This window comes from Chlorocebus sabaeus, chromosome 9 (assembly GCF_047675955.1).
Source record: "Chlorocebus sabaeus isolate Y175 chromosome 9, mChlSab1.0.hap1, whole genome shotgun sequence".
Classification (NCBI taxonomy): Eukaryota; Metazoa; Chordata; class Mammalia; order Primates; family Cercopithecidae; genus Chlorocebus; species Chlorocebus sabaeus.
The window spans coordinates 26,988,195-27,006,351 of NC_132912.1; the positions used below are offsets into that span (position 1 = coordinate 26,988,195).

Sequence of the window (18,157 nt, forward strand, 5' to 3'; positions counted from 1 at the left end):
ACAGCAAAAACAATTTAAAATGCATAAAATGACATATTTCTTGGCTGAACTGAAAACCCTATGTCAGATCCTATGAATTGAAACATATAAAATAGAAAACAAATAAAAAACACTTGCTTCCCTTGAAACACCCCTCCTCTGCCTCACCACATGAACTCCAGTCATCTCCAAAACTCACTTCAAACGTTTACCGGTTCTAAGAATATTTGCTTCTATCACACCATTTGGCATGGCATATTGTATTTACTGTATTGTTTCCCATCAAAACCAAGAGTTTCTAGGCTGGGCACAGTGGCTCACGCCTGTAATACCAGCACTTTGGGAGGTCGAGGTGGGCGGATCACCTGAGGTCAGGAGTTCGAGACCAGCCTGGCCAACATGGCAAAACCCCATCTCTACTAAAAATACAAAAATTAGCCAGGCATGGTGGTGGGTGCCTGTAATCCCAGCTACTCGGGAAGCTGAGGCAGGAGAATTGCTTGAACCCAGGAGGCAGAGGCAGAGGTTGCAATGAGCCAAGATCGTGCCTTTGCACTTCAGCCTGGGAGACAGAGCAAGACTCTGTCTCAAAAACAAACAAACAAACAAACAAACAAAAAAAGATTTGCCTGTAACAAATTGTGTTTTCACAAGTATTTACAATAAATGCATAAAAAAAGGTGCACTGCCTAATAAGTATAAACATTTAAAGTAAAATCTTAGACAAGTTATTTTAAAATACTTTCATTCAGGGAATGCTTGCGCTTCCAAATATGGAAAACTAACCCTCACATATGTTGCTGTTGAAACAAATGCATTTCAAATATTGTAAAAATAAAGTTGGTTGATCTATACCTTGTTTTTTGCTTCAATATTTGCATCATACAAAAGCAGCTTTGTTGCTACTGGTATGTCCTCATTATAGACAGCATAGTGGAGAGCAGTGTTGCCATGGACATCGGCAAGATTTGGATCAGCACCATGTTCTAGTAGAATAGTTGCACATTCCTCTTCCTGGCATTGTACAGCCTGCCAGTATTAGACCAAGAAACAGATCATAAATTCTAGGAATGCAAAATAAACACACCACAGGTTTCACCAGTTAGTTATATTTTAATGAGATAAATTCATTTTCATTCTATGTATTTAAGTCAAATCCATCTCATGCTGAAAGAGCTGGCTACTATATACCTTCATCAGAGCTGTCCTGTTTTCGTTGTCACAGACATTGAGCTGGCATTTTCTGTCCACCAGGAGAGTTACTACTTCTGGATGACCATTGGCACAGGCCAAATGTAGAGCCGTCCTATGAGAGTAACAGGACTTTTTATAAACTGTAGTGCACTGTCTCAAAACATACAATGATTCATAAAACCATAAACATTAAATAGCATGTTGATACAGTTTGGCTGTGTCCCCAACCAAATCCTAAATTGCAGTTCCCATGATCCCTACGTGTGGTGAGGGGGACTCAGTGGGAGGTAACTGAATCATGGGGGGGTGGTTCCCCTGTGCTGCTGCTCTTGTGATAGTGAGGTTTCACAATATCTGACGGTTTCACAAGGGGCTTTTCCCCCTTTTGCTTGGCACTTCTCCTTGCTGACACCATGTTAAGGACATGCTTGCTTCTCCTTCCGCCATGATGGTAAGTTTCCTGAGGCCTCCCCAACCAGGCTGAACTGTGAGTTAATTAAACCTCTTTCCTTCATAAATTACCCATATAATAAAGGGTATGGTTTTATTAGTAGCATGAGAACAGACTAATACACATGTTAATCCTCTGCCTTCAAAACAAGTATTTAATTTTCTTCTGAAAAAAGTACAATACTGATTAGCTCTTACTACTCACCACATTAATGAAAGAGCAACCTATTTGAATAGAAAAGGCTTGACCTTTGGATTCAGTTCAACTCGGGGTTGAATCCTACTTTAAGCTCTGTCATTTACTCATTACGGCTTAGTAAGTGCCTCAGTTTCCTCATCAATAAAATGGGGATCAAAATAATAGCTATCTCATAGGACACCACTGGGATGCTTAAATGAGAATCTATGCAAAATGTTTAGAACAGTTTGTAGCACAAATAAGAGCTCAATAATTATTAGATATAATTACCATTACTACTGTTTAACAAAAATGTTTAATTAAATGAAATGATACAATTATACCTAGTTGACAGTATGTTTTAAAGACCAGAGATAAAGCCAGGCATGGTGGCTTATGCCTGAATCCCAGAACTTTGGGAGGCTGAGGTAGGATGACTGCTTGAGTCCAAGAGTTTGAGACCAGCCTGGGCAACACAGTGAGACCCCATCTCTACAATAAAATTTAAAAAGTAGCCAGGCATGATGGTCTACACCTGTGGTCCCAGCTACTCAGGAGGGTAAGGCCAAAGAATCGCTTGAGCCCAGGAGGTTGAGGCTGCAGTGAGCTGTGATCATGCCACTATACTCTAGCCTGGGCAACAGAGAGAGACCCTGTCTACAAAAAAAATAAATAAATAAAATTAGAGATAACACTCTATTTCAGTGATTCTAAGATGCTCATTTTCTCACATTTCAACATCTCTGACATTGGAATGCCACTTGTAATTCATGATTTATTACAACTATAATTGGAAGCATTTTTAAAATTGAAAAACAAACTTTTAAAACAAAGTAATTCTTACTGTGTTTTCAAGAAACTTCAACACAAAGGAAACTCAGGATTCAAATGAATAGGTTGGCTCATTTTATTCAATATTTAGATTTATAGAATATATGCAGGTATTTCCAATGACTAATATTAGTGTTTAAGACATACATTTTCAAAAGGACAGTTAAAGGTTATCTCTTATAATTCTCTACCTTCAGAAACACTTTTGTTTAAAAAGAGGGGCTGGGCGCAGTGGCTCACGCCTGTAATCCCAACACTTTGGGAGGACGAGGCAGGCAGATCACTTGAGGTCAGGAGTTCAAGATCAGCCTGACCAACATGGTAAAACCCCATCTCTGCTAAAAATACAAAAATTAGCTGGACATGGTGGCAGCTGTCTGTAATCCCAGCTATTCGGGGGGCTGAGGTAGAAGAATCACTTGAACCCTGGTGGTGAAGTTGCAGTGAGCCAACATCATACCACTTTATTCCAGCCTGGGTGTCAGAGCATGATTTCTTCTCAAAAAAATAAATAAATAAGAGGAGGGAGGAAAAGCTTCAACTGAGATTGCCCTAATAGTCTAATTTTAAATCTCTCAACTTGCTCAGGCTGGGCAGGTATGTAAACATAAAGGTTTTAAGGATGGAAAGGTCCTGAGAGATAGTAGACTATGTTGCTGGGCGTGGTGGCTCATGCCTGTAATCCCAACACCTTGGGAGGCCAAGGCAGGCAGATCACTTGAGGTCAGGAGTTCAAGATCAGCCTGGCCAACATGGCAGAACCCCATCTCTACTAAAAATATAAAAATTAGCCAGGCGTGGTGGCACGTGCCTGTAATCCCAGCTACTGGGGAGGCTGAGGTAGGAGAACTGCTTGAATCCAGGAGGTGGAAGTTGCACTGAGCTGAGATCACACCATTGCACTCCAGCCTGGGTGAAGAAGCGAGACTCCATCTCAACAACAAAAACAAAACAAAACAAAAAAATAGGCCAGGCGCGGGGGCCCACACCTGTAATCTCAGCACTTTGGGAGGCCGAGGCGGGTAGATCACGAGGTCAGGAGATCGAGATCATCCTGGCTAACACGGTGAAACCCTGTCTCTATTAAAAGTAAATACAAAAAAAAAAAAAAATTTAGCCATCCCAGCTACTTGGGAGACTGAGGCAGGAGAATCGTTTGAACCCGGGAGGCAGAGGTTGCAGTGAGCTGAGATCTGGCCATTGCACTCCAGCCTTGGTGACAGAGGGAGACTCTGTCTCAAAAAAAAAAAAAAGAGAGATAGTAGACTATGTCTACTACATAACAGGTATTCAGGTTATGTTTGATGAATAAATGGATTGAAAGAATGGAAAAATCGTTAGGGAGTTCAATATTTTTAAATAAAATTCTTATAAAGTAGAGCAATTCTTTTATTCTTTTGCAATAATATTTATTTATTTATTTATTTTTTGAGATGTAGTCTCGCTGTCACCTAGGGTGGATTGCAGAGTGTAATCTTGGCTCACTGTACCCTCTGCCTCCCAGGTTCACCCTATTCTACTGCCTGCCTCAGTCTCTCAAGTAGCTGAGACTACAGGTGTGTACCACCGCACCTGGCTAATATTTGTACTTTTAGTACAGAAGGGTTTCACCATGTTGGCCAGGCTGGTCTCCAACTCCTGGACTCAAGTGATCCGCCCTCCTCAGCCTCCCAAAGTGCTGGGATTACAGGCATAAGCCATTGAATCCGGCCTAATTATCATTTATATTCGGTATTTTTATTGTCATGAGGACACAACTAAAATAAAATGATTGTACCTATTTGCATATATAATAAATCTATAATAAAAACGTATATGGTAAAATGTATACATAAAATCTATAAATACAGATAGAAAGATACCCTTTTTCTTTTCTTTTTACTTTTTATCTTCTTACTTTTTGGTGGCAAGAAAAAAGATCAGATTTACCTTACATTTTTAATAGAGACAGGGTCTTGCTATGTTGCCCAGGCTAGTTTCGAACTCCTGGGTCAAGCAATCCTCCTGCCTGGGCCTCCCAAAGTGCTGGGATTCCAGTCATGAGCCACTGTGCCCAGCCAAGATCCCCTTTACTTCTGAAAAGGATAAAAGTTGTCAGACGACAGCAATCCACAAAAAAAAAAAGCGGGGGGAGGAATTATTTTTATGTGTGCAAGATTCATATATTCCTGCTCTTTTCCCAAGGATTACTTCATCAACAAATTCTCAGTAGAACTTTTATACATACTCATTGCAGAAATCATAAAGAAAAAGGAAAGAGTTTGACTTATTATACAAATGCCCAGAAATAACAAATTTTGCCACGTTTTGTACATATTTTCAGCTAACACAAGACCAGTGTGTATATACATATTAAACTGATATTGTACAATCAAACTGATTTTTTTCTCACTTGAGATATCAAAGTATATCCTCACATGCCAATATACTTCTGTATCTATTGCCACTTTCTTTTCATTTTTTTTTTTTTTTTTGAGATGGAGTTTGCTCTTGTTGCCCAGGCTGGATGGAGTGCAGTGGCATGATCTTGGCTCACTGCAACCTCTGCCTCCCAGGTTCAAGCGATTCTCCTGCCTCAGTCTTCTGAGTAGCTGGGATTATAGGCTCCCGCCACCACGCCTGGCTAATTTTTGTATTTTTAGCAGAGACGGGGTTTCACCATGTTGCCTAAGCTGGTCTCGAACTTCTGATCTCAGGATATCCGCCTGCCTTGGTCTCCCAAAGTGCTGGGTTTACAGGCGTGAGCCACCACGCCTGGCCTCTACTGCCACTTTCAATGGTCACATATTATCATGCACTGACATTTATTCATAAAATCCATTCTATGGATTGCTTAAGCAATGCCAACAAAAACAAATTACATGTCTGTTTCCTAAAGGCATTTTATTTCTTTTTCTTTTTGAAAGATAGGGTCTTGCTCTGTTGTCACTGACATACCTCACTGCAGCCTAGAACTCCTGGGCTCAAGTGATGCCCCTGCCTCAGCCTTCCAAGTAACTGAGACTATTAGAGATGGGCGGGGGGTGAGGGAGGGCCTCGCTACAATGCCCAGGCTGGCCTTGAACTCCTGGCCTCAAGCAATCCTCCCACCTCAGCCTCCCAAAGTGCTGTGATTACAGGCGCGAGCCACCGCGCCTGACGAATAAAAGATTTTATAGAAATAATTTTTAACCCAGAAGTTGCTATATTATGGAAACTGCTTATCTCATTATGCACCTTTCCATAAAGTATATGACATTATGTCTTAAATGTGTACATTAAAAATAAAACGCTGTACGTGCTTTTGTTCGTTAACTCACTTTAAAATTGTCACTTAAGTTCTAAGGGGATTTCGGGGGGATCGGAAACCAGCTAGAGTTCTGGTTTTGTTTTGTTTTTTTTCTGCTCAGAAAGGCGGCCTGGGAGCTGGAGCCCCGCAAGGTGGTCACCGTCCCAGGGGCTGCGGAGCCCGTGGGAGGCTGATCCAGGCCCCAGGTGGCTTCCACAAACGAGGCCCCTCTTCCTGCCCGCCTACCCCTGTGGCATTCAGTCCAGGCTTGCGACTATTACCTGTTCATCTTGTCTCTATCGTTCAAGCCATTCTTCCTGAGCAAAAGGATCTGCTGCACTTTCGCCACATTACCCGCGCTGGCAGCTTTGTGAATCTTGCCGAGATCTCGGTCTCGGACGTGGTAGCCGGGCTGCGAGTAGGCGCCCTCCCCGGGCTCGCCCCCGCTGCCCGCGCTGCTCCGCCGCCGCCGCGCGAAGGAGCCCAAGGGCGATTCGCCCTTCTTGCTAAAAATCTTCTTCATGGCCCAGGCGACCGGGCTTCAGAGACACCTCATGTCTCTCTCGGCTCTTAACGGCCCCCGGAGCCCAACATAGCAAGTCAGCCCCGGCTGGCCGCGGCCTCCCAGAGGAAACTCCGCGGTTTCCAATCTTTCCCTCCGGGTTACCAAGCCAGCGAAGCCGCTAGACACAAGTGCGCATGCGCGCCTCGGCTGCAAGGTCCATGCGCGTGCGCAGGAAAGCCCAGTGGCCCCCCAGGGTGCTCCGTACGCATGTGCAAGGCCCAGGCCTCGCAAATCTCGGAGGCTGTTTGGGAGCAGCCCTGCGTTGCTGTCAATTCAAACATTGTTCCATTCAAACAAATGTCGGTGGGAGTTTGGCTGAATGTTCAGGAGGTTTGCGAAAAGAACCCTCGCGCCTATGGGGAAGCAGCCTTTACGCATGACTGGGACTGGAGTAGCGTGGAGTTTTAAGATGCTGAAGGCCTCTTATCCGAGAAAACTCTAAGAAACTCTCTCAATCTCCGTATCTCTCAGTTTATTCCCCTTCCACGTCCCTTTGGGTTCCAGCTGGTCTCCATGAGAACTTAACAGATGCAACAACAGAGGGCACAGGATTTCGGAGATCGTGGCAATATGTGTTAAATGCAAACTTACGAGGAGAAACCAATGCACATTCTCAGAAGAAATGAAAACGCATTTCTGCATGCCTTCTTCCCCCACCACTCTGCCTTTGGCCCCGTCTTACGTTCTATTTTTTGCTTTTAATTTTCCAAGGTTACATCTCTCTTCCCCCCCCCCCCCCCAACAGAATCTCGCTCTGTCGCCCAGACTGTAGTGCAGTGGTGCAATCACGGCTTACTGCAGCCTCCACCTCCTGGGCTCAACGATCCTCCCACCTCAGTCTCCCGTGTGAGTAGCTGAGACTACAGACGCACGCTACCACGCCCGGCTATTTTTGCATTTTTTGTAGAGACAGGGTCTCGTCATGTTGCCCAGGCTGGTCTCCGACTCCAGGGCTCAAACGATGCTCCCATCTCAGCCTCCCAAAGTGCTGGGATTACAGGTGTGAGCCACCGCGCCCAGCCTAGATTGAATAATTTGACAACAAATTGGAATTAGCAACGCAGATGCCAAGCGTCTGGAGTCTCAGCAGAAATTGCTGCTGGAATGCACCTCCATAGCTCTGGACAGCTATAGGGTCCCTGTGGTGGAGATGGCTGGCCCCAGAACAGGGGTCTTTATTGGCAAGAGAGAAATGAGCAAAAACAAAACACTTCTCAGGCCTCTCCAGCTTAGCTAGATCAAATGGTTTTGATGTGGGAGAGTGGTTTCCACTATCATCACCAAGAATTTTCCTCCTATACTAGCCCAGCTAGAAAGTTATGTTGTCTCCTCAACATTCCCCAGGGTGATCTATGAAGCTAGTCAAGTCCTAGCACTTTAGGAGGCCGAGGCAGGTGGATTACCTAAGGTCAGGAGTTTGAGATCAGCCTGGCCAACGTGATGAAACCCCGTCTGTACTAAAAATACAAAAATTAGCTGGGCGTGGTGGTGCATGCCTGTAGTCCCAGCTACTCGGGAGGCTGAGGCAGGAGAAACGCTTGAACCTGGGAGGCAGAGGTGGCAGTGAGCAGAGATCACACCACTGCACTGTAGCCTGGGTAACAGACCAAGACTCCATCTCAAAAAACAAAAACAAACAAACAAACAAAAAATACTCAAATGTGAAGACTGACTCTGAACAGAAGACTCTGACGTTTCCTAATGCATCCTGAAATGAGAGCCAAAGACATTACCAGTCTGGACAGATACAGGAATCACACACCACCCTCCAGGTAAGTTGTAGAGATTTGGTTGACTATAGTGTTTTTGTATAGACCAGAGATACTCAAGGACTATGTTAAGCCAGCTCTAAGGTGTTGAATTCGTCAGCCAAATGCTGGATCCCTAAAAAGTCCAGAGTAGCTAGGACTACAGGCGCCCGCCACCACCCCCAGCTAATTTTTGTATTTTGTTTAGTAGAGACGGGGTTTCACCTTGTTAACCAGGATGGTCTCGATCTCCTGACCTCGTGATCCGCCCGCCTTGGCCTCCCAAAGTGCTGGGATTACAGGCATGAGCCACCGTGCCCGGCCAGATAAAGCTCTTTATTTCCAGTTCAAGGCTGTCACACGTTTTCTCCTTTTAAGAGTTACCAAGAAATTCATCAAACCCTTTTCCAAAACTGGTTCATTCTTTGAAATGTGTCTTCCCATGCATTCTGCTGTATCTGTTGAGGAATAATGAAACTATAATTAAACCATGATTAGAACATAAGGGCTCAAGGGTATTGAGGCCCATCTGCCTATATCTCCTGGAGATCCAAGACTTGGGATGATCACAGTAAGGAGGCCACAACACTAAACAGAAACATGTTCTGGGAACCTTCTTTATGCTAGGTATTCTGAGAGTCAGTGAGGAAACAGATGTGTCATTCTTCAGTTCAGGGAGGGAGGCAAATTTCATGTTTAGTGCCACATTAAGGGGGAGCACAGAGGGCCTACAGCATCATGTCAAGAGAAGGGTGGTAGGTCCGGGAGAGAGGCACATGCAGAAGTGATGCCAAAGCTGAGATTTAGGGCTGGGCATGGTGGTGAAGTCCTGTAATCCCAGCACTTTGAAAGGCTGAGGCTGGTGGATCACTTGAGCTCAAGAGTTCGAGATCAGCCAGGGCAACATAGCAATACCTTGTCTCTAAAATTAAATTAAATTAAATTTTAAAAGCTGAAACTTAAAGAATAAACAGGAGTTTGTCAGCGGGGGGAAGATGGGGGAAAAAAGTACATCCTAGAAAGAGATAATGTGTCAGCCAGGTTTCAATCAGGAGAGAAACCACCTAGTAACCTGAACAAGAAAAATTTAATACAAATTATTATTTACTATAGAAGTTTTGCATGTTAGCTTGTGCCTGTAATCCCAATTACTTGGGAGGCTAAGGCATGAAGATTGCTTGAAGCCAGGGGTTTAACACCAGCGCCAAGACCAGCTCGGTTGGGGAGACCCTAACCCAGCGGCGCTAGAGGAATTAAAGACACACACAGAGAAATATAAAGGTGTGAAGTGGGAAATCAGGGGCCTCACAGCCTTCAGAGCTGAGAGCCCCGAACAGAGGACAGAGATTTACCCACGTATTTATTAACAGCAGGCCAGTCATTAGCATTGTTTCTACAGATATTAAATTAACTAAAAGTATCCCTTATGGGAAACAAAGGAATGGGCTAGTTAACTGCAGCAGGAGCATGTCCTTAAGGCACAGCTCGTTCATGCTATTGTTTGTGGCTTAAGAATGCCTTTAAGCAGTTTTCCGCGCTGCACGGGCCAGGTGTTCCTTGCCCTCTTTCGGGTAAACCCACAAACTTCCAGCGTTGGCGTTATGGCCATCATGAACATGTTACAGTGCTGCAGAGATTTTTTTATGGCCCCTTTTGGGGCCAGTTTATGGCCAGATTTTGGGGGGCTTGTTCCCAACAACCAGCCTAGGCAATATAGCCAGAACATGTCTCCAAAAAGTTTTTTTTAATTACCCATGGCCAGTGCTGGGCACCGTGTCTCACACCTGTAATCCCAGCAGGGATTACGTACCTTGGGAGACGGAGGTGAGTGGATCTCTTGGGGTCAGAGAGCAGCTTGGCCGACATGGTGAAACCCCATCTCCACTAAAAATACAAAACTTAGCCAGGTGTGGTGGCAGGCACCTATAATCCCAGCTATTCAGGTGGCTGAGGCAGGAGAATCACTTGAACCCGAGAGGTGGAGGTTGCAGTGAGCCAAAATTGTGCCATTGTACTCCAGCCTGAGTGACAGAGCAAGACTCTGTCTCCAAAAAAAAAAAAAGAAAAAGAAAAAAAAAAGCCATGTCCAGACATGGTGGCTCATGCCTGTAATCCCAGCACTTTGGGAGGTTGAGGTGGGCAGATCACTTGAAGTTAGGAGTTCAACAGCAGTCTGGCCAACATGATGAAACCCTGTCTCTACTAAAAATACAAAAAAAATTAGCCAGGCATGGTGGTGCATGCCTGTAATTCCAGCTACTCAGGAGGCTGAGGTGGGAGGATCATTTGAATCCAGGAGGCAGAGGCTGCAGGGAGCTGAGATCGCACCTCTGCACTCCAGCCTGTGAAACAAGCAAGACTCCATCTCAAAAAAAAAAAAAAAAAAAACTTTAGCCAGGCTCGGTGGCACATACCTGTAGTTCCAGCTTCTTGGGAGGCTAAGGCAGGAGGATCATTTGAGCATAGGAGTTTGAGACCAGCCTGGGGAATACAGCAAGACCCATCTCAGGCTGGGTGCTGTGGCTCACGCCTGTAATCCCAGCACTTTGGGAGGCCGAGGTGGGTGGATCACAAGGTCAGGAGTTCGAGACCAGCCTGGCCAACACGGTGAAATCCCATCTCTATTACAAATACAAAAATTAGCTGGGTGTGGTGGTGCGTGCCTATAATCCCAGCTACTTGGGAGGCTGAGGCAGGAGAATTGCTTGAACCAGGGAGTAAGCGGTTGCAGTGAGCCAAGATTGCGCCATTGTACTCCAGCCTGGCGACAGAGTGAGACTCCATCTTAAAAAAAAAATAAAAAAAACCCTTCCCCCAAAAAAGAACTATTAACTGTAACAGTAGTATAAAAGTGAAAAGAGAAATCTAAAGAATCCCTTAGGGTGAGATTATACCGAAAGTTTGAACAACTTAAATGGCTTCAGAAGGCTGGGGATTCAGATGTCCTTGGAGAAGGTGTGGTTGCCAAGGCTGGAGCTTGTCCACAGTCATCGAGCAAACATAAAACACCCTTCTGGAGTATCAGGGGCCCAATCTGATAGGTGCATAGATGGTTGTGAGGAGGCAGGAAGCCCACTTCCCCACACAGCAGTACAAGGCTTGGGGGTAGGAAGTTGTTACAAGCCTGCTCACAAAGACCAATAGTGTCCATGTTAAAAGGGTTACTGGCTGGGGCCAGAGCTCAGGGTAGTCAACGCACTGCATGCTCTGGGAAGGCACAGCCTGGGCACAGCGCTCACTACTGGCATTGGTGTAGAAGGAACACGAAGACGCAACCCAGCAGCACACCAGAACCTAGGCCAGGGCCACCCCTCGGTCTCTAGGCAAGCAGAAACAACCTGCTGGGATGCAGATGAAATGAGGTGGGTAGTCAGATGCAAGGGAAAGTCAGACATGCAAATAGAGTCAAACTTCTCTGCCACCTAGCAGGCTGCAATCTCATCTTGTTCACCAATGTTTGAACCCCCCTCCCAAATTAACCCCTTCTTGAGTACTCTCCTTCAGCCCTAAGGTACCCTTTAGACTTCTCTTTCCATCTTTGTAATTATTCTCATCTCACAGCTTAGTAATTCTTTATATTAAACTAAATTGCTGTGTGGTTTCTATGCTGTCATTGGACCCAGATTGATACAAAGGCCGTGGAGTTGCACTGTTCGGATCTGTCTTCAGGAGACCCTATTGTGGAGTGCACAGTTGAACTGTAGCCTCCAGCTGGTGCTTTCACCAGGACCTTGCTTTTGTCAGGCTGCTTCCAGCCAATGACTGAGCACAAAGAGGATACAAAACCAAGCCATTTCTGTCCGGCACAGGACTCCTCCATAGGCTTCTGCTGTAATCCCTGCACTTTGGGAGGCCAAGGCGGGTAGACCACTTGAGGTCAGGAGTTTGAGACCAGCCTGGTCAACATGGTGAAACCCCATCTCTACTAAAAATACAAAAAAATTAGCCAGGCATGGTGGTGTGCACCTGTAATCCCAGTTACTTGGGAGGCAGAGGTTGCAGTGAGCTGAGATTGCATCACAGCACTTCAGCCTGGACGAAAGAGCGAGACTCCATCTCAAAACAAAACAAAAATTGCAGAGGGTGGTTCTTATCTGGCTGATACTGTTGTGAGATGATTTTGAGTATTTGATGTGGCCTTTCTTTGAACGCTGACTCTCACAGGGACACTTCTGTTCCCACAGCTGTTTTCACCTGCAATTGCCTTGAACTGAATGAATGCACTCCACTCTGGCCTTTCCTCTTAGCTCCTAAGGAATCCACAGATTCACTTTGGATTACCCTCTTCTAAGGCCTGCTCACCCCCTTAACAGGCCTTTTCATATGGGATCCCAAATGGATTCTCCCTCCCACCAACAGCTCTCATACTTGACCAACATCTGTCCTCTGTAAACATTCAAACATTCTTTGCCAAAACAAATGCTAAGAGAGCAGACAGGTCTCAACACAGTAGCCAAGCAGCTTACCAGAATTTCTGTCAGGCTTGATTTCCTGGGGATGAGTTAAATACCTGCTTCCAGGAGGAAGCAGGTGTGCAGAAGATTCACATCAAGCTCTCTGAAGACAGTTTTATATGAGAAATAAGCACCTTTCCATCCTCCCTGACAGCTTTGTAAATTTATCATAAAATGCATTCTCAAATTCATAGCAGATTAGCTACATTATGTATTACCATGCTAATTCAAGACTGAAATAGTTCAGAACACCACACGGCACTTATATATATGAAGTTCCTGTTGTGAAAGAGGAATAAATATCATATTCCTGACTAAAATAGGGATTCACCTCTCACAGAAAAGAATTTGCATATAAGTAAAATCCTCACTTCAAAGATATCAACTCTGGCCAGGTGCAGTGGCTCATGCCTGTAATCCCAGCACTTTGGGAGGCTGAGGCAGACAAATCACCTGAGGTCAGGAGTTCAAGACCAACCTGGCAAACATGGTGAAACCCCGTCTCTACTAAAAATACAAAAAAATTAGCCAGGCATGGTGGCGGGTGCCTGGAATCCCAGCTGTTTGGGAGGCTGAGGCATGAGAATTGCTTGAACCTGGGAGAAGGTTACAGTGAGTTGAGATCATGCCAAGGCACTCCAGCCTGGGCGACAGAGCAAGACTTCATCTCAAAAAAAAAAAAAAACCAACAAAAAAACAGCTCTGCAAATCTTCACGTCCAGTACTGTTATGTTTCCAATCCAAACATCTATATTCTACCACATTTTATTAAAATATTACACACTTACATTAAGAAATATGCTTATAACTAGCTGGCTTGAAACAATGCAGAATTGCTTTTAAAATGAGTATGAACAAATACTAGAGAGTATGTAGCAATAAAATATCAGTTACTAAAAGTAATAATGATATAGATAATAGGTGAAATTCTGGCATTCTGATAGTTCTGAGTGAAAAGCTATGAAACGTTTAAGTCTTCTTTAGGTTCACTCTTAATAATAAATTGCTTTATCGGGACTCTGGTTACAAAATAAGTCACTAAGGAAGAAAAGTATTCAAGAGAAACTGCCAGAGTATCCTTAGGTATTGGATTTAGCAAAGACTTCATAAACATGCTCAAAAATAAATGGAAATCTGTTTATCATATTAAAGAAAACACACTCAATGAACAAAGAATCTCAATAAAGAGGTACAAAGTTATGAAAGAACCAAATGGAAAGCTGGGAGCTGAAAAATTCAACTTACGAAACAAAAAAATGCAAGTAGATTTGAGATGGCAGACCCATCGGTGAGCTTGAAGAAAAATCAACATTACGCAACCTGACAAATAGAGGGAGAAAAAGACTGAAAAAAATTAACAGAGCCTGAGACCAGGGTGACAGGAAATGTACCAACAACTGCATAAGGCGAACCACAGAAGAAAGAGCAAAGGGCAGAAAAATGTAACGAAGAAATAATGTCCAAAAATCTCTCAAATTTTATAAAAAACATTATATATCCAAGAAGCTAAAACAAACAAAAACTAACAACAACAAACCCAAGTAGGATAAACACTATGAGATCCACACCTAAAAACATCTTAGTCAAACTGTTTAAAAGACAAGGCCCAGAGAAAAAAGCCCAAAAGCAGTGAGGAAAACAATTACACAAAGGAGACCAACAATAATTAACAGCTGACTTCACACCAAAAGTAATGGAAATCAGGGTGCACTGGGATGACATTAAAAGAGAGTCAAAGAAAAAACTGTCAGGCACAAATTCTATATCCAGCAAACTATCCTTAAAAAAAAAAGAGAATCAAGGCAAGACCAGACATTCCCAGATAAAGATTGAGGACATTAAGATCGTATAAAGCAGTGGTTCCAACCATTATTATTATTATTACTATTATTGGAGACAGTGTCTTGCTCTGTCACCCAGGCTGGAGTATACTGGCATGATCTCAGCTCACTGCAACCTCTGCCTCCCAAGTTCAAGTGATTCTCCTGCCTCAGCTACTCAAATAGCTGGAATTACAGGCATGCACCACCACGCACAACTAATTTTTGTATTTTTGGTAGAGACGGTGTTTCATCATGTTGGCCAGGCTTGTCTCAAACTCCTGGCCTCAAGTGGTCTGCCCACCTCAGCCTCCTAAACTGCTGGGATTACAGGTGAGTCACTGCTCCCAGCCAGTAGTTCCAATTATTTAAAGCAAAAGAAGGTAGAAAAGGAGGAACAGAGGGATCTCTTTAATTATGAGGAAAAAAATACCAAAAGACAGGTATAAATTCAAATGTATCAATAATATTAAGTATAAATGAACACTCCACCAAAATGGCAGAGATTGTGAAACAGGATAAAAAAGCAAGATCCATCTGATAAAGGACTTGCATTCAGAACATCTTTTATAACTCATAAAAACAAGGCAACCCAATTAAAAGAAGGAATTAAAAGATCTGAATAGACACTTCTCCAAAGAAGATATACAAATGGCCAATAAGCACAGAAGATGCTCAGCATCTTATGTCACTAGAGAAATGATCTAACTTGGATGAGATTAATTTGGATGTGAGTGGTCCACTAGAATGGCCATAATAATAAAGGCAGACTATAAGCAGTGAAAAAGATGTGGAGAAACTATAACCCTCCTACATTGCTAGTTAGAACATAAAACTATAGTCACTTTGAAAATGATTCATAAGTTTCTTAAAAAATTAACCCACACACTTGTATGACAATGTTTTTGGGTGATGGAAATGTTCTAAAACCTGATTGTGATGGTGATTACACACACAACATCTTTCAACTGTACATTTACAATGAATTTTATCATATGTAAATTATACCTCAACAAATATGTAAAAAAATTTAAGACAGATAAGACTTTAACAATATTTTATACGTGTATGTATGTACATACAGAGAGGGAGACAGAACAGGTTTGGGGCAATAAAAAATGGGCAAAATGAAAACAATTGGTAAATCTGGATGCAGCGTATATGAGAGATCCATGTATTATGCTGACAACATTTCTGTCAGTTTGAAATTACATTAAGATTTCAGATCATCAACCAAAAGGTCAAGAATATAATGTAACAAGCTTCCTGAAACAATATCCATCTTTTTTCAATGAAGACCATATGCAGCTTAAGTTATTAGGAAATTGTAGGTAATTTTAATAAAGTCATCGTCAAGAATATAATCTGGTTGTAATACCAATACAATGCGCTCTAAAATAATTTTTCTATTGAGTTAAATATTCATCTGTAAATCCTGTAACAACATGTTCATATTCACAAAATCTGGATGAAAAGTAAACACGACTTGGCATTTCTGACGCAGGGCACAGGGTAACACAAAGTTCGCTTCGGAGGGGACTGAGATTTAATTTTGCTTTTGAAACCAAGCATAATTATAGTCAAAATGAGGGACATTATTCAGAATGAGGTTTGTTATGTATTTATTTAACAAAATACTGCTTCTCTGAAGTACATTTCATTAGGGAGAGTGACAGTAATGCTTAAAAAAGGAACATGAAAATGCACACTGCATTTCTAAAAGGTTATAATCATTTATCTATTTATTTATTTTTTGAGAGGGAGTCTCACTCTGTCACCCAGGCTGGAGTGCAGTGGCTCTTGTGATCTTGGCTCACTACAACCTCCACCTCCCGGGTTCAAGCAATTCTCATGCCTCAGCCTCTCAAGTAGCTGGGATTCCAGGCATGCACCACCACACCTGGCTACTTTTTTAATATTTAAAGTTATTTAAATTTTTTTTTTTTTTTTTTTTTTTTTTTTGAGACAGAGTCTTCCTCTGTTGCCCAGGCTGGAGTGCAGTGGCACAATCTCGGCTCACTGCAACCTCCACCTCCCAGGCTCAAGCAATTCTCCTGCCTCAGCCCCCAAAGTAGCCGGGATTATAAGCACCTGCCACCGTGCCCAGCTAATTTTTGCATTTTTTTAGTAGAGATGGGGTTTCACCACGTTGGCCAGGCTGGTCTCAAACTCTCGACCTCAGGTGATTTGCCCGCCTTGGCCTCCGAAAGTGCTGGGATTACAGGCATGAGCAACTGCGCCCAGCCTTTTTTTTTTTTTTTTGTATTCTGGTAGAGACAGTGTTTCACCACGTTGGCCAGGCTGGTCTTGAACTCCTGGCCTGAAGTGATTCACCCACCTCAGCCTCCCAAAGTGCTGGGATTACACAGGTGTGAGCCACTGCACCATGCCAAAAGGCTACATGCCCGGCTCTGTGTTTCCAAGACTGCTTTTGATCCCAACTTCTCTACATTTAGATTAAAAAACATTTTATTCATGGTCAATCTGGAACATAATTACTGCATCTTAAGTTTCCACTGATGTATATAGAAGGCTAAAGGCACAATTTTTATCACATCTAGTACAGTAACCAAACATAAAATCATTAGTTACTTTCAACTTAATAACTCATTGACATTCCTCAAACAAGCTGTTTTAAATCCTGATAGTTCTTTATTTTTTCAAAATATATTTGCCATGGGATGCTAATTTGCATTAGGTGTCATAATGAGAATAACCAAAACTGGATAAATGTGACAAATGATTGACAAAGCATTTCACACCCTTCAATTACACCACGTCAAGAATGAGGGGAAAGTGTTGCAAAAGTAGACTACTGCAATGCTACTTATATTCTTGCAATAAAACCAGCAAGCATCCATATCAAGAGAGTTATCATCTCACTTCCAACTTTTTCCCCTCAAGAACAATTTGAATCTCTTTGGCATCCAAAGTCTCATAGGTCAATAAAGCTTCTGCAAGATTCTTATGCTCCTTTGCATGAGTTTTCAAGATATGTTTTGCTCGTTCATATGAGTCCTAAACAGAAAAGGAGATACGTAAGTAGCAGTAAATGTAGGGATGCAAAAACCAGTCAATGGGAAAAGAAAAACTTTATGTACCCTAAAAAATATGAAATCTATTTATATTTATAAAATCATGTAGAATCTTGATTCTACAGTAGAGATAATTTGTGCATTATAACATAAATAGTAAGGAAAAGAGAATAAACACCTGAGAAGGCAGAGACCACCTCTTCTATAACACTCTCTAAACCTTTCCATCATACAAACTTTCTGTATCCTTAAGTACTCTAAAGCATTCCCTCCACCTCCTTGAAATAATCAAACCCATGGTCCCTCCTGTGGAGACTACATTCCTTAAGCCCTCTCAAGCTGTGTGTTCACCTTTACCCTAGATACTTCAAAGTAGAGAGCTGAGCTCTTTGTTCTAGTCACCTCTTTCAGACTATTACTAACCTACCCTCTTACATAATGCACTCTTCCTATTCTGTTGAAGTCCAGGCCGTTTAATTATGGAGCTATCCAACCGTCTTCATTGTGCCATCTAACAAACATACTCCTTATTCACTAAAGACTCTGGCACTCAGCTCAAGTCACTCTTTTTTTTTTTCAGTCTCACTCTGTTGCTCAGGCTGGAGTGAAGTGAGGCAATCACAGCTCACTACAGC

General features: G+C 42.9%; 2 protein-coding genes across 9 annotated transcripts in view; both read right to left on the reverse strand.

The window, feature by feature from the left end:
• ANKRD26 (ankyrin repeat domain containing 26) overlaps positions 1 to 6,591 on the reverse strand; it is a 98,718-nt gene extending 92,127 nt beyond the window's left edge. For 2 of the 8 annotated variants that reach the window (XM_008002609.3, XM_008002608.3), the window contains exons 1-3: positions 6,182 to 6,591; positions 1,171 to 1,285; positions 835 to 1,008 (exon numbers count right to left, since the gene is read on the reverse strand). In XM_008002609.3, coding sequence (XP_008000800.3) covers positions 835 to 1,008; positions 1,171 to 1,285; positions 6,182 to 6,423 — 531 coding nt within the window. In that variant the 5' untranslated portion in view covers positions 6,424 to 6,591. Of the gene's footprint in view, positions 1 to 834; positions 1,009 to 1,170; positions 1,286 to 4,561; positions 4,708 to 6,181 lie in introns of all 8 variants that reach the window. The other 6 variants (XM_073018811.1, XM_073018812.1, XM_073018809.1 and 3 more) reach the window with 4 other exon arrangements.
• Positions 6,592 to 16,092: 9,501 nt separating this feature from the next.
• YME1L1 (YME1 like 1 ATPase) overlaps positions 16,093 to 18,157 on the reverse strand; it is a 45,949-nt gene continuing 43,884 nt past the window's right edge. The window contains exon 19 of the mRNA XM_037983412.2: positions 16,093 to 17,505. Coding sequence (XP_037839340.2) covers positions 17,362 to 17,505 — 144 coding nt within the window. The 3' untranslated portion in view covers positions 16,093 to 17,361. The remainder of the gene's footprint in view (positions 17,506 to 18,157) is intronic.